At 36.9% G+C, this 17,473-nt stretch overlaps 1 protein-coding gene across 3 annotated transcripts in view; it reads right to left on the bottom strand.

The window, feature by feature from the left end:
- Nucleotides 1-17,473, bottom strand: part of Wnk3 (WNK lysine deficient protein kinase 3) — a 187,214-nt gene that overhangs the window by 25,843 nt on the left and 143,898 nt on the right. For all 3 annotated transcript variants that reach the window (XM_058582037.1, XM_058582036.1, XM_046452607.2), the window contains exons 20-21: nt 16,526-17,148; nt 12,407-12,618 (exon numbers count right to left, since the gene is read on the bottom strand). In XM_058582037.1, coding sequence (XP_058438020.1) covers nt 12,407-12,618; nt 16,526-17,148 — 835 coding nt within the window. The remainder of the gene's footprint in view (nt 1-12,406; nt 12,619-16,525; nt 17,149-17,473) is intronic.

The following is a 17,473-nucleotide window of genomic DNA, read 5'->3' as shown; positions in this document are numbered from 1 at the left end:
ATGTCATGGCATTTTGCATCCTCCTCTACTAGTGATGGTCTAAAATTTGGGGGCCAACAGAGGTGAGGCAAAGAACCTCACCCCCCCACTGGTGCAAAGGCCTATCCACAAGTATAGCTGTATGCTGGATCGGTAGTCAGTGACGGGTATGATCCAATTGCAGTGGTACCAACCTAAGACAGGAGGCTGACGCCTAGAGGTCAGTTCATCTGATGACGGGTAAGGACCATATGTTGAATTGGACTGCCTAACAGACACGGTCCCTAAGCCACATGCTTGTTGTTTAAACAGAGAGGGGGAGATGTTGAGAGCCACAGCCGAAGGGGCCCCAGCAAACTTCCAGCTGCCAGCAAACTTCCAGCTGCCGGCTGATGATTGGCTCACAGCGGCCCCAGCAACATCTAGCTGATTGGCTCCTCGGCCCCAGCAACATCTAGCTGATTGGCTCCTCTGCGGTGATGCTCATTGGGCTGTTTCCCTGCCCTTTCAGACCATGGAGCTGCTCATTGGGGGACTTTTTTGGCTCCGCCCACGTGACCCAGCCAATCGGCCTCAAGAGCAGGAGGATTGTGGGAGGTGGAGAGAAGCTTGTAGGGGAGAGAGAGGCTTGTGGAAAGCCGGTGGTGGCAGTTGAGGCTCTGAGGGTTTTTCCTGAGAGGCTGTTTTGTTTGGCGTGTGTGGTTCTAAAAATAAAGTTAGTTTCTTTTGACAAGTGGCTCCTGATTGTGCCCAGCCAGACTGCGGCAATTGATAAACCTCTATCAAAATTGACATAAAAAACAATAGAGGAAGAAGATACAAATTATAAATACTAGGAATGAAAAGATAATGTTAATGCAGATTTGTCAGATACTAAACATATAATGAACACTTCTAAATGCAAAAATCTCAACACAGATGAAATGGAACAAGTCCTCCCAAAGCACAAATTACCAAAACTCAACACAATGAAATATAACTTCAAGAATCCTATAAACTACTATTAAAAAAATTCAAATCTTCCCAGTGGCTCAGGTGAGAGAATGGGAAGTTTGAAGCCAGCCTCAGCAACTTAGCAAGTGCCTGTCTCAAAATTAAAAAAAATATATAAAAAAGGACTAAGGATGTGGTTGATCACCCTGGGTTCAATCCCTGGTACCCCCCCCCCCCCACACACACACAAATTTAAAGTTATATGTAAAACCTCCCAAAAAGAAATTCTTCCATATATTTAAAGAAGAAATAATAACAATTCAACCACACTGTTTTTCAAAGTATAAATGAAGGGAAGAGATCTATTTCTACAAGTGCAAAATAAGGGCCTAGGTGAGCTTATTTGTCTTCTAAAATAATCAAAATATGGGCAAAAACAACCCAAACCAATCATAACAGATCTTTGATAATTATCCAAAGACATAGTATAAAATGAAAATTGTCTATATAAAACAAGCTACTGGTGCCTGTGATATTTTAATTTGGGGCAATTCCCATTCCCCCTTTATCCCCAGTAGAGTGTTATTGTAGCCAAAAGCCAATAACAATAAAGACAATGGATAGATCAGACCTCTTTTTGAGCTCCCTTCAAAGAAACACACCCCACAGAACAACAATATTTTGCAGCAACTTGGAAAATCTCTATATTCAGAATGTGGAGGATATTTGATTTCATTCAAAGCTCAGCTCAGCTAGCAGTGGTGTAACATAATGGGGTGGAGAATAGGGGAATATCTGCAGAGCATTACTGAAAGAAAATGGATGCTGGGAATAATACAACTGCCTAAAGCTGTGATTTCAGCTGGCACAAACAATAACCTAGTCTAGCTTGTTGTGGTAGTAAGTACCTTTAAATGACAGGAACAGATAGGGATGCCCACACCTACCACATCTACTCAACAACTCTATCCTGAGCAATTAGGTAAAAGAATGAAATAAAAGGGATAAAAACAGAAACAGAATAGCTCAAACTATTGCCAATGGCATGATTCAGTATTTAGAAGATGCAAAAAACTCCACCAGAAAATTTATAAGAATCATAAATGAATTAAGCAAAATCGTAGGATAGAAAATTAACACCCAAGATTCAACTGCATGCCTAGATGAATCAGCTGAAAGAGAAATTAGGAAAATCATCACATTCACAGTAGCATCAAAAAAATAAAATACTTGAGAATCAAACTAACAAAACTACAGAACACTAAAGAAAGAAATTGAGGAAGACCTTAAGAGATAGAAAGACCTCCAATGTTCTTGGATAAGCAGAATTAATATTGTCAAAATGGCCATACTACCAAAACCAGTACAAAGATTCTATGTAATTCCTATCAAAATTCCAATGATGTTCTTCATAGAAAAAAAATAGCAGTCATGAAATTCATTTGGAAAAATAAGAGGCCCAGAATAGCCAAAGCAATCCTTAGCGAGAAAATAGAAGATGGAGGCATCACAATACTGGACCTTCAATTATACTCAGAGCTATAATAACAAAAAACAGCATTGTATTGGCACCAAAATAGGCAAGAAGACCAATGAAACAGAATAGAACACACAGAGTCAAACCCACAAAAATGATGTTACCTCACACTAGACAAAGATTCCAAAAACATACACTGGAGAAAGATGGCCTCTTCAACAAATGGTGCTCAAAAAACTTGAAATCCATATGCAGTAGAATGAAATTTAACCCTTATCTCTCACCCTGCAAAAAACTCAACTCAAAGTAGATCAAAGAACTAGAAATTAGATCAGAAATCCCATACCTACTAGAATAAAATATAGGCACAACAATCCAACATATCGGCTCAGGAACCAACTTCTTCAACAGGACTCCTAAAGTACAAGAAGTAAAATCAAATATCAATAAGTGGGATGGTATCAAACTAAAAAGCTTCATCATAGCAAAGGAAACTATCAAGAGCATGAAGAGAGAGCCTACAGAATGGGAGAATATCTTTGCCATGAGCACCTCTGGTAGGGCACTAATTTCCAGGATATATAAAGAACTCAAAAAACAACACCAGAAAAAAAATAAATCAATAAGTGGGCAAAGGAACTGAACAGACACTTCTCAAATGAAGAAATACAAATGGTCAGCAAATATATAAAAAATATTCAACATCTCTAGCAATTAGAGAAGTGAAAATTAAAACAACACTGAGATTTCATCTCACCCCAGTGAGAATGGCAATTATTAAGAATACATAATAATAAATATTGACAAGGATGCAGGTTTGAAAAGTGTACACTCATATATTGCTGGTGTGGCTGAAAATTGGTGCAACCACTCTGGAAAGCAGTATGGAGATTCCTCAAAAAACTAAGAATAGAACCACCATTTGACCTAGCTATCCCACTCCTCAGTACATATCCAAAAGACTTAAACTCAGCATACTACAGTGATGTAGCCACATCAATATTTATAGCACCTCAATTCATAATAGCTAAGCTATAGAACCAACCAAGGCACCCTTCAACAGATGAATGGATAAAGAAAATGTGGTATATATACACAATGGAGTACTACTCATCCATAAAGAAGAATGACTTTATGATATTTGCCAGTAAATAGATGGATCTGGAGACTACGTCAAATAAGCCAGTCCCTAAAAGTCAAAGGTCAGATATTTTCACTGATATATGAAATCTAACCCACACTAAGGGGAGAGGGAGAAAGAATTCAGTAGATTAGACAAAGAGGGATGAAGGAAAGGGGAGGGGGACAGGAAGAGGTAAGAGGAGTTAATCTGTCAAAATTTTCCTATGTACATATATGAATATACCACAGTGAATCCCACCATTGTATACATCCACAAGAATGGGGTCCTAATTAAAATAAGATATATTCTATGCTTGTATAATTATATCAAAATGAATTCTACTATCATGAATAACTAAAAAGAACCAATTAAAAGAAAAAACAACGTCCCTAATCTTTTAAACCTGGATGACAGGTATTAATCTACACATTGAAGAAGCTCAATGAACTACAACTAGATTAAGCTCCATCACATCTGTACATCAACATTCAAAATCAAATTGATGAAAGTCAAAGATATAAAGAAAATCTTCAAAGACAAAAACAGATTTATCATATATAAGCAACCCCCATTAAAATGAAGAGCTGACTTATCAGAATTCATGCCGTCCAGAAGACAATGGGATGGCATTATCAAAATGCTGAAAGTGAAAACCTCTCAAACAAGAAGCCTGCCATACCCTCTTTCAAAAATGAAGGAGACCCATACAACACTATGCTATATGTTTCTTTAAGGAGATGACCTTTTCACAGTGACAGACACCATGAACTACATGTAGATGGAGATTCTTGTTTTGTAGAAATGAATACTAGTTTTCTGCAGGCAAATTTTAATCTATTGAAAAAGATATATGAATGTCTTAGGGGAAATCTGTGCAACAGAGTTAAGGATACCAAAGAGTATACCATATTTTTGGAGCCAACTGTTCAGTTTTAAGAATTGATAAAAGGTGGATAAAATCCTTATCTATGCATCAAGACAGGATGGGTAATACAAACACTATAACTGAAATTTGGAAACAACCAGTTACAATGACAAAACTATCATGCCTCCATATTTACTTTGCTTATATTTCTGTATTTCGAGAAACTAATGGTGTAACAACTGAAACCTAAACAAACCCTCTAGCTTCATTTGTTTTTAGTTCACTTTAAAAATCACTGATTTGTAGTTTACACAGTTGTCCAATGTAGATTAGTCCCCCACTTGCTTTGCTGTAGATGATACCTCTGGTGAATGGGTTATGGTAACAGCAGACTAGGTTACTTTTCAGGGACTTGAAGGTTGCTTTGTTGAAAGCATTGACCCTTTAAAAAATTTTTTTATTAGTTCTTTTTAGTTATACATGACAGTAGAATGTATTTTAACATATATACATGGAATATAACTTCCCATTCTTGTGGTTGTACATGATGTGGAGTGACACTGATTGTTTATTCATACATGAACATAGGAAAGTTATGTCTGACTCATTCTACTGTCTTTCCTATTCCAATCCCCCCTTCCTTCCCTCCCTTCATTCCCATTTGTCTTATCCAAAGTACTTCTTTGGATATATATCCAAAGTACTCCTTTAGTATCTTAGCATCTGCATATCAGAGAGAACATTCAGCCTTTGGTTCTTTGGGACTGGCTTACTTCACTTGGCATGATAGTCTCCAGTTCCATCATTTACCAGCAAATGTCATAATTTCATTCTTTGTTATGGCTGAGTATTATTCCATTGTGTACATATACCACATTTTCTTTATCCATTCATCTGTTGATAGGCACCTAGGTTGGTTCCATAGCTTAGCTATTATGTATTGAGGTACTATAAATATTGATGTGGCTACGTCAATATAGTATGCTGATTTTAAGTGCTTTGGGTATATACCAAGGAGTGTTATAGCTGGGTTAAATGGTGGTTCCATTCCAAGTTTGAGTAATCTGCATACTGCTTTCCAGAGTGGTTTCACCAATTTGCAGTTCCACCAGCAATATATGAGTGTACCCTTTTCAAACCCACATCCTCGCCAACATTTATTGTTATGTATTCTTGATAATGCCATTCTCACTGGGGTGAGATGAAATCTCAGTGTAGTTTCTTTTTAAAAATTTTTTTTGTAGTTGTACAGATGGTCACAATGTCTTTATTTTATTTATTTTATGTGGTGCTGAGGATCAAACCCAGTGCCTCACACATTCTAGGCAAGTGCTCTGGCACTGAGGTATAGCCCCAGCCCTCAGTTAGTTTTTAATTTGCATTTCTCTATTTGTTAGAGATGTTGAACATTTCCATATATTTTTGAGTGATCATATTTCTTCTTCTGTGAAGTGTCTGTTCAGTTCCTTTGTCCATTTATCGACTGGGTTATTTGGTTTTTTGGTGTTAAGTTTTTGAGTTTTTTATATATCCTGGAGATTAATGGAAGCACTGACTATTCATGAAGGCCTGCTAAACTGCCCAGTGGTTGACTAAAAGATGGTGAAAGAGCTTGGCATTTTATCTTCATATTGTATCTGTCTCCTTTCTTACCTTGACCTCTGGATCATATTTTTGCTCAACTCTGCAGATAGACACGTTAGTCATTTAAGGAATGTTTGTCAGGGACTGGCAGTATGAGATTAATTTGCCCAAAACTTACCTAATCTTTTTCTTTCACCTTCAAGGTTGAAGACAGCAAGATAAGACTACTTCAGATACTTTCAAAATACAAAGGAGAATCACTACCTTGTAATTACATGAATACCTACCACCAGTTTCACAACATCTTGTTCTAGACCTCTGGAGAGAACCTGGTTTCACAATGTCCTATTCTAGATCTCTGGAAGGGCATAGAAATCTCTATTCACAAATCATTTCCTAACCTGGGAATCCTGCTTTTCACCTTGTTAAGGATAAAAAGATCTTAAAACTTATGCTGAGATAAGATCCCCTGCCCAGGGAGTAGCCTATCAATTTCTCACTGCATTGGCATTCCAAATAAATCATCTTCTTTACCCCCAACAACTTGTCCTGGATTCACTGAGCCCCCTTTAGAGCAATGAGTAAATTGACTTGTGTTCAGTAATAACGTGAAATACCAAAAACAAAAATTTTGTTGTGAAAAAAAAAATGTGAAAAGGGGAAGACGGATAATTCTTGGAAACATGCTGAATGAACTGTATATTTTCTGTGCTCATTCTGATAACTAGTTTTTCTCGATGACTGGCTTACAAATTAGATACGGAAATCTTGGCTGGGTTTGTGGCTCAGTGCTTGTCTCACATGTGTGAGACATTGGGTTCAATCCTCGACACCACATAAAAATAAGTAAAATAAGGGCTGAGGTTGTGGTTCAGTGGTAGCTCGCACGGGGAGCGACTGAGGGTAAGTGAAACTGCTCGCCCCTGAGGGCAGGGCGAGAGGATGGGTAGCCATTTTAAGATTCCTCTTTTATTTTGCTTCACTTTTGTTTTAAGTTGCCTGTCCCTGGAGATGAGTGAGACGGAAGAAAAACCGCTCACATCTGAGGAAAAACTATTTACGTCTGAGGAACAGATAGGGAGAAAGGACGGATGCACATGTCAGGAGGATAGAAAGGCTATAATGACTTTTTGTTGTTGCCTTTTTATTTCATTCTGTCTCGGTTTTGTTTGGCGTCATCTTGTTGGGTTGTATTATAGTAGAAATACGGGATCAGAAATTAGTAAAAAACAAACTGAAAGAGTGTTAAGTAAATTGTTAGAGGAAGGAGGCATCCCAGTAAAATCAAGAGCAGTCAGGGCATACGTTGATACAATACAAAAATGTAGCCCATGGCTTTTTAAGGAGGAGTTGTTAAATATATCACAATGGAACCATCATGGTGAAGATTTAAAAAGAATAGAAAAGAAAAGCCCAGGGACTCTACCAGTTGGCACATTGCCATTGTGGACATTCGTATCTTGTTTGCTTAGTCCAAAGCCTTCAGTTCAGACAATGGTAGAGGAAGGAGAAGACATAATGATTCAAGTAAAAGAGAAGGTATCTCAAGTTAGTCAGACAGAGGAAAAGATTCAAGTAAAAGAGAAGGCCTCTCAAGCTAGTCAGACAGAGAAAGAAAGTGTAAAACAGAAAAAGCCATCAGGGGGAAAGTTACAACAGGAGACTGCTACTAACACCTTTCTATCACCAGAGGGTGTAAGTGTCCAACCAACAGCACCACCTCTACAGCAGACTGCTACTAACACCTTTCTATCACCAGAGGACGTAAGTGTCCAACCAACAGCGCCACCTCCATTTGCTGGGGCCCCTTCGATTGCCACATAAAAATAAATAAACAAATAAAGGTATTGTCCATCCCCAACTATAAATAAATAAATAAATAAATAAATGAACAAACAAATAAATAAAGAAAGGTATTGTGTCCATCTACAATAAACATCCAAATTTCAACTGAATTCATTGTTTTTAGAATAGGCCTTTCCTCTGAATATTCCATTATTTTGATTTCTATTTTTAATAAGAATGCAGTAGAGGAAGGGTGTGGTAGTGTATGTCATAATCCCAGCTACTTGGGAGGCTGAGGCAGCTTGGGCAATTTTGTGAAAGCATGTTTCAAAATTAAAATTAAAAAGGGCTAAGCACATATCTCAATGGTAGTGTGCACATGGGTTCAATTCTTAGTACTACTAAAATAAATAAATTAATTAATAAAAATTTAAAAGCGGGGGCTGGGAATGTAACTCAGTTGTTGAGCATTGGCCTACCTTGCACAAGGCCCTGAATTCAAGCCCATGTATGGGCAAAAAAGAATGGAATGGAGTCTATATTATTTTATATTATTTTCTAGAATTCTGAAAACTAAGTCCAAATAGTTTGATGTCTTTTACAAAAGTGATTTTGCTTTTTTGTATTTTCAAGTGTCTTAGAGCATAAAACAAAAGTTTATCAACCGACAATTATTAAGAAAAATGTTTTATTTCATTCAATTTTGTACTTTTGGTTTGCTTTTCTATCACTTCCATGGCAGAAAGTGATATATCTTTTCATTCAGAAGAGTTTCAAATAGCTAGCTATTTTAGCATTCTATTTACATCATTAAAGAATTTCACACTGTCTAGAAGAAGAGGTATTAAGAGTAACATATTTCTGTGAGCTAGAAGCTATAATGTGGTCATAGAGCTTGAATTTAAAATAATCACCAAAATTTTATTCTAATTCCCTGGCCACCAAACAAAACACAAACACATTTTTTTCTATATCTTATGTTTTGTGGAAAGAAAAATTATTATAAATTGTGTTTATACTAGGCCCTTTGTACAGCCTTCATTGAAAAAGATAGTTTTCTATCTCATTGTTTTCAAAATAAATTCCACAAATTAAAAAAATGAATAAATATGAAAATATATATCACGAAAAAACATTGAAATTTATTGCAGCTAAGCTACTTTACAATACTGAAGGATGTTCTTTAGTATGAAATAAAAGTCCACATTAAGAAACAAAGTACACTGTTGAAAGGAAATATATAGGTAAATATAAAATGCAGCATAAATTTATTTTGTGTTTATGACTTTTTTCTTCTCCCATCTGATTTCAATGATTACTGCACATGCAATAATTATAAAAATGTTGATGGGCTTATAAAATGTATAAATAGGTAATGTGTATAACAATAACAGAACAGAGAAGTTGGGAGGGAACGTACACACAGAGAAAAGTTTTGTAATCCATTAAAATTGTTGGTTTGAATCAGAACTAGATTGCTTTAAATTAAGAACCTAATTATAATCCCATACCAAAAGAAAATTGGTAAAAAAATAAAAGGAACAACAAAGGAATTTTAAAGTTAAACTACAAAATATCTGCTTAACACAAAAGGAGGCAACAAGCAAGGAAGAAGGTTACAAAAAAAGCTTAGCACATATGCAAAACAGTAAAACACCAGGCATAAATCCTATCTTATTTATAATTACATTACATGGAAATGGTTTCAATACCCAAATCAAAAGACAGATTGTCACAGACTTGATTAAAAAAACAGGATAGGATAACCATAATAAACACTATTTGGATTAAAAAACATAAATACATAAAAGAATGGATAAAAAGATATAGCAGTAAAAAAGAAAAGCCTAGCACAAACCTTTAATTTCAGTGGCTTGGGAGGCTGAGGCAGGAGGATAATGAGTTCAAAGCCAGCCTCATGAACAGCATTGTTGAGGCCCTAAGCAACTCAGTGAGACCCTGTCTCTGAATAAAGTACAACATAGGGTTGGGGATGTGGCTCAGTGGTTGAGATCCCTGAGTTCAATCCCTGATACTTCCAACCCGAAAGATATAGCAGTAAAAAAAGAGAGCTGTATTTGCTATATTAATATCAGAAATATTTGCTAATATGAGGAAGACAACAATTGTAAATATATGCATATAACAACTGAATTTTAAAATATATGAAGCAAAAATGAACAGAACTGAAAGGAGAAATTTAATAATGGTTGGAGACAACAAAAACCCTCTTTCCCCTTGCTTCTCCTTTCATTTCCTCCTTTTTTAGACAGGGTCTTACTCTATAGCCCAGGGTGGCCTTAAACATTTCCTGCCTCAGCCTCTTAAGTAGATGGAACCACAGGCAAGGGCCACTACACCAAGCTTTATAATCTACTTCAGTGATCAACACAATAATAATCCAAAGCCATCTTAAAGCCAAAGTTTTGGTGAATCAGAAAACATAGATTAAAAATAAGTCATGTGGGTGGGTTGGGGGTGTGACTCAGTGGTAGAGCACTTAACTAGCATGCATAGGTCCTGGGTTCAATCTTCAGCACTGCAAAAAGAAATGGAGGTGGGTGGAGGGAAAGGGAGAGAGGAAAACGAGAAGGAAAAGGAAGAGAGAGGAGGAGAGGGGAGGGTAGTGGTGGGAGAGGAGGCAAGGGAAAAAGCAAAAGCCTGGCCAATATATGGAGGGAGGGAGGGAGGGAAGGAGGGAAGGAGGAAGGGAAGGAGGAAGGAAGGAAAGAAGGAAGGAAGAAAGGAGAAATATAAAAAGTCAGAAAGAAAGTGATGAGAGAGAAAGAAAGAAATACAGACAGACAGAAGGACAGCCAGCCAGCCAGCCATCTCGGGACAAAAAAGAATAAAATGAAGTAGAGCTATTAATGGAATAGCATCAGACTGAAGGTCATCATACATCTGCTATTAAATCCCCAAAGCTACTTTCAATCTAAATCTACCTTTATGAGGACAATACAAAAACAGTTCCAGGGCTGGAAGTATAGATCAGTGGTAGAGTACTTGCCTAGCAAGCATGATGCTCTGGATTCAATCCCCAGAACCAAAGGAAAAAAGAAGTCTAGTTCCCACTCTTGAATTCTGTATTAGTTGTTTGTTGTTGCTATAACTAATTACCAAAAATTTAGTGGCTTAAAACAACATAAATTTATTATCTTAAAGTTCTATATATTAAAGTCTAATATGGGGGCTGGGGTTGTGGCTAAGAGGTAGAGCACTTGCCTAGCATGCATGAGGCACTAGGTTTGATCCTCAGCACCACATAAAAATAAAATAAAGATATTGTATTCACCTATAACTAAAAAATAAATATTAAAAAAAGTCTAATATGGGTCTCGGGTCATAAAATGTGGGTGATGGCAGGGCTGCACTCTTTTGGGAGGCAACAGGAGAAATCTGTTTCCTAGACTTTCTAGCTTCTAAAAGCTGCCTGGTCTGGGCATGATGGTGCATGCCTGTAATCCCAGCAGCTTGGGAGGCTGAGGCAGTAGGATCATGAATTCAAAGCCAGCTTCAGCAACTTAGCGAGACACTAAGCAACTCAGTGAGACCCTGTCTGTAAATAAAATACAAAATAGGGCTGGGGATGTGGCTCACGGGCCAAGTGCCCCTGAGTTCAATACTAGGTACCAAAAAAACAAAAACAAAAACAAAAAAACACCAAAAAACAAAACTGCCTGTATTTCTTGGTTTGTGGCCTTCTTCCTTCGTCTTTAAAGACAGCAGTGTTACATCTCTCTAATACTGTTTCCCTTATCATATATTTTCTCTGGTCTCCTTTTCTGTCTCCCTTTTCCACTTTTTTGTTGTTGTTCAGTGCTGGGAATGGAACCAAGGTCTCATGCATGCTAGGAAAGTACTCTCCCACTGAGCCACATCCCCAGCCCTCCCCCTCTTCCTTTTTTAAGGACTCTGTCCTTACACTGGATGCACAATGATCTCCCTATCTTAAAGTCACCCGATTAACAACTTTCATTCCATCTGTGATCTTAATTTTCCTTTGTTATATAATCAAATCCAGTCATATGTTTTAGGTCTCTGAATATGGACATCTCTAAATGACCATTATTCTTCCCACTGCAAATTGTATTGAGATTTTGCACATGTCTATGTCTTTACAATATACTCTCAAGCTCAACTTTTACTTGGTACATGTAACCAAAGAAGCCTGATCTGATTAGTACTTCTTTAATAGTTGACACTGACCCTCTTTTTTCCAAACTGACTATATGTATTTTACTAATATTCTTATGAATAATAAAGATCTCTTACTTCAGATAAAGTATGAGACTATTTTAAAGGTTATCTTTGTGATCAATGAACTTGCCAAGAAACTCTAAACGCAAGACCAGTGTTTCTCATTGACTGATAACGTTTCAAGGAAAATTCTGGAAAACAATATTGGGTTTCTAGCTGTTTGTTTTCCGAATGAAAACATAAAACAAACTCAGCAGTTCTCAACATCTGTCAATTATCCTCATCATTCCTACACAAAAGAACATTTAACATAAAAAATCGAGAAAAGAATTTTGTAATAATTTGCACTTATTTAAATAATTTTATCTTAATAAAAACCAAACTAAAATTTCATTCCTTTCTATTTTTGCTTAACTTTTGACCAGGTTTTTTTAAACATTTACTTTCATGATTGATTTACCTGTTGCAACCAAGGAATTGTCTGCGTGTGTCAAGGATTGGGGGCGGCTGCGAAGTTTACTTTTGAAAGATCTTGGTCGACGTGGTGATGCAGGTGGCAAAGGAATCTCTGAAGATTGTGCTTTGCTATCTTTAATTGACCGAAGACGTTCATAGAGCTCCTGAAGCTCTTTATTCTGCTGGGTTTGAAGATTTACCACCTCCTGAATGTGTCTGAATGCAAACCATGCAGAAAATAATTTAATGATTTAATACTAATAAAAGTAAAGGTTAACAAAATTTTAGATTAAGAATGGCAAAATATAGAGTATTTTCACTATTTTAGAATGGGAAATGCTTTCTGAAGCATAACCTTAAACTAATTAGTCCTAAAGAAAAAGATGAACAAATTGACAAGAACAAATGTCTAAAATTTCAATATAGATAAAACAAAATTTAAATGTTAACAGTTTGATAACATCAACCTTTTCATTATTAAATGTTGAAAGTATAAATAGGAAGAAAATATTTATAATGTTAAAAGAAGAGTTAATATTCAGAATTTATAAATAGATCCTAAACATCAGTAAGAAAAAAAACCAAATTGATAGAAAAACGGGCAAAGAATATGAAAAGGTGATTCCAATGAAGAGGAAATACAAATAACAATAAGTATGAGATTATGTTCAAACTTGCTATTAATCAAAGGCACAAAATATAATTGGGGGAAAAATCATACATAGTTTGGGAGGCAGGGTCTTGCTATAAAGCCCAGAATGGCTTTGAAATTATAATCCTCCTGCCTCAGCCTCACAAAAGCCTGGGATTATAGGCACGTGACACTGCACCCAGCTAATAAAATATTTTTAATTCATCTGAATATGAGTTAAAAAATTCATAATATCCAGTCTACAGTTGTTAAGATGTGGGTAAACAGATACTTTCAGATATTTTTTTTGAGTACAAAATGGTATAGCTATATTGGAACACAGTTTTAACACTATCACTTTAAAATTTATAACATTTTAATTTAGCAATTACATTTTTTAGCTTATAATGACATTTATGCTAAATATGAAAATAGTTTATTAGCTGTGTTTTGTTTTTAAACAAGGAAGAAGCAGGTGTGGCCTAAAGCCTTGTCCACAGGCCTGCCTGGCCAATGGGAGGTGATGTGTTTGCAGGCCTGATTTAGTAGTGTCTTTCCACGTGGTGTCCCTGCACCCCACTCTTGTCTCGCCTGCCTCCGTCCTCACTGCTCCTTAGGGCTTCCTGTGTGCCCCACACTCTCCTGTATCCTGCCTTCACAGAGCTCCTTCTCCTGGAACATTCTCCCTCTGCTTGAAGCCCATTCCAGGTACTGTCTGTGGCTTGGCCTCCAAGAGCTGGGAGTCATAGAAGTGCTCAGGGTTGTGCCATTCAGATGAACAGCAGCCGTGGACCGAGTTTGATTGAAGAGAGGCAATGGGTGATGAATATAGCCTGTGGGGGCATTTGCTAGATCCCTACCAATGCTACCTGGAATGAGGGCCACTTTCAGGGGTGCCACCTCACTACAATGAGGGCATTCCTCAGTGGCATCATGAAGCAGTGGTGGAGTAAATTTCAGGAGCTTCTGAGGGAGAGTCCAGGGCCCCAATGTCACCTGGAGCAGGTGAGGGACTGTGGAGTTGCTGACCTTCATGTGGGATGTACATGGCTCTGACCTGTTCAGTTGCACCTTGGGGTTTTCACTGCTGTTTCCCCCAAATTCATGTTCTACAGAACCTCGGGATGCACCTTATTTGGAAATAGATGTGTGTAGCTGAGATGAGATCTACTGGGTTAGGGTGGGTGGGCCCTAAGCCAATGGCCAGTGTCCTCATAAGAAGGTGATGTGAGGATAGAGACCCACAGGAAAGGCCATGTGCTGATGGAGGGACAGTGGCCTGGCCTGGCTGCAAGCCAAGGGACACCAAGGACTGCCTACATATCTATCATAAAAATAATTGTATAGCTATGTAAAAAATACAAAAAAAAATGTTTATTTCAGCATTGCTTATATAAGTAGAACTTAAGGCAGACTCAGTGATGCATATCTTTCATCACAGCACTTTGGGAGGCTGAGGCAGGAAGATTCAAGTTCAAGGCCAGCCTTAGCAACTTAGTGAGACCCTGTCTCAAAAAATAAATAAATAAATAAATAAAAAGGACTAGAGATGTAGCCTAGTTTTTTAAATTATTAAAAAAACAAAACAGATTTCAGATAACAGCATTGAAGGGCTGGGGATGTAGCTCAGTGGCAGAGTACTTGTCTGGCATTTGTTGGGCCTTGGGTTTGACCCCCAGCACCACAAAACAAAGCAAAAAACTCCCAGCAATATAGTACTGATATCACAAGTATTAAACCACTTTAAAAAGAACTATTTTATTATAAAAGTATAGGTGTACATGTACTGCATAATACTTATTGTATAGTAAAGTTGATATATACATAATGTGTAGTAAAGTCAAACCTATGTAAGTATATTTTGTGTGTGTGTGGTAGTAGGGAGTAAATGTAAGGCTTCATACATCCTAGGCAAGTACTCTACGACTGAGCTACATCCTTAGCCTTTTATTTTGAGATAGAGTTTCACTAAGTTGTTCATGCTGGTCTTATCATCCTGCTGCCTGAAACTACCAAGTCACCAGCATTATAGGTATGCACCACTGAGCCTGGGTCTGTATATCTCTGTATATATAGTTTAAAAATAGAACAACAATCTTCCATTGATGAATGTTTAAAACATTCTCAAATTCCTTCTAGGCTCCAGTCAAAAACAAAACACAACACAACCACAGAAATTAGTTGAAGAGAAAATGGTAATATAATTATCTCATTGACATGTGGAATTTGAGGTTTGGTTTTTTTTTTTTTTTTCTTTTGGGCAAGGGCTTAAAAACTGGGGAAATTCCAAGGATTTTAACCAGCTTTCGTTCTTAAAGCACTAAAACACAGTACTCAATTGAACCATTAATCAAATATGTAAGAATCTGGCTAAAATCTAAGTTTTTTCCATACCTTTATTTTTCTCTCCTCTCTGCTTTCAAGTTTTATGTCCCATAACAGAATAGAAATTCACTAAAGCAAAAAGTACACTAAAAATTGCTTGTTAACGGGGTATGCTAGTGCAGGCCTATAATCCTAGCAACTCAGGAAGCTGAGGCAGGAGGATCCCAAATTTGAGGCTAACCTGGGCAACTTATCAAGACCTTGTCTCAAAATAAAAAATAAAAATACTAGGGATAGAGCTCAATGATATAGAGCTATGGGTTCAATCCCCAGTACTGCCCATCCCCCAAACTGTTTTCAATTTTTCAAAGTAATGGCATCAAGCCATCAATAAGAGGCAAGTAATTAATTTGAGAATGTATATATAGTGGGTTACTATGGAACTGGAAAACTTTAATAATGCAGAAATAGTTCTAAAACACAGTGAAATGGTGAAAAAGCAAGATAAAATAGTTTGTATTATAATTTACTCTTTTGGGGAAAATGAAGAACAAAATATGTATACATTTGTTTGTGCATCCATAGACAAACTCTAGATATACCAGAAACAGTTATTATTTGTTTCCTCTAAGGAGAAAAATTGGGTAGTTTGGGTACAGTGGTAGGAGGGAGACCCAGCTGATTAAACCTTTTGAATTTTGAAACATGTGAACAGAGTAAGAATATGGCAACTTTATATTAATTTTTGAAAATATATAACCTAGTTTATAACTCTAAATGCAAAACATTGACAAAACATTATCACAATATCATTAGTGAAGGTTGATAACCTCATTTACCAAATAACAAACTTGACCTTACTTACCAAATATGTAATTATACAAGAATAATTATAAAATCTTAATCCAATAGTCCTGATGGATAAGGATTTAGAAAGTAAGCAAAAAGAATAAACAGCCAATTAATATTAGTCTCCAAACTATGAAAATATTTTGTATGCAAGCATTTTAACATTCATAAAGGTCTTACATTACCATTCTTTGTAGTTTTTAATCATAAAAAGATTATAATCATTAAAATGTCACCAATACTAAATTAGCCACAAATCAAATTTTAAGCTCTATAAAACCCAAGACAATCGGATTTGTGACAGAACAGAGTCCTTACTTTTCTCGTAATCTTTGAAGTTCCACTTTCAAGTCTTCATCCTCTATTTCTGACTCATCATCACTACTCATTGGGGAAGATGGAGAATAGAAGAGTGAACTCTGCGTTTGAGCATAGGCTTGTTCTTCATGAAGGGGTAAGCCCTGATCACTTTCTGGACCAGTTTTTGCCGCTGCCTTCCCATTATCAGCAAGAGTGGCTGAAAATTCACTCGCAGAACTAGGCTGTTTCTCAGCAGGCAGTATCTCTCTCTGTTTAAGCAACAGTTCAGATCCAGATCGCATGCTACTTCCCGTGGCTGAAGTTTCTTCTAATTCTTTTTCTGGGGTCACTGAAGATACATCAGTCTCACAAGCTGTGCTAAAAGACAGGAAGTTGTCTAATTGTTTGGAAATCCCTTTATCTTCTTTAAAGGTTTCATGAAGAGTTTGTAACTTCTGAGAAGAGACTGAAGTCTGAGGATTGTGCATGGCAGGTTCCACTTCTACTAACTGAGACTTTGCAGTTTCACTAAAGGCCAGAGCTTCTTCACTGGACTGATTCGATATTTCCTTGAATGCTGGTCTGTGTTCTATTCCAAAAGATGTCACTTTCAATGACTGCTGCTGAGGAACCGTAATCACCTGAGATATAAAAAGGTATAAGTGTCTGGCTCCACCTAAGTAAAGGGTAACTACATGAAAAAAATTCAACATCAATACACAGCATAGACAAATGCTACAATGCACATGTATTGCTATTACCAAAATCTGAAAGTCCATCTCTATTCCCCATATCATCTTTTAATTGGACACCTTGTGTAAAGACAGTTGCTTTCATATTTTTCAAATAAAATTCCACAATTAAAACTGCTGATATTCTAAAGGGCATGAGATTAAATTCATAAAATAGATGACACGACCGCCCACCAAAATCGATGACTCATTTCTGTGATCTATTCCAGTTACT

The sequence above is a fragment of the Marmota monax genome, unplaced genomic scaffold (genome assembly GCF_021218885.2).
Source record: "Marmota monax isolate L192 unplaced genomic scaffold, Marmota_monax_Labrador192_F-V1.1 WCK01_AAM20220418_F8-fsc00223, whole genome shotgun sequence".
NCBI classification, from domain to species: Eukaryota; Metazoa; Chordata; class Mammalia; order Rodentia; family Sciuridae; genus Marmota; species Marmota monax.
Note: the sequence above shows the minus strand (reverse complement) of the source record. Positions and strands in the feature narration are given on the sequence as shown.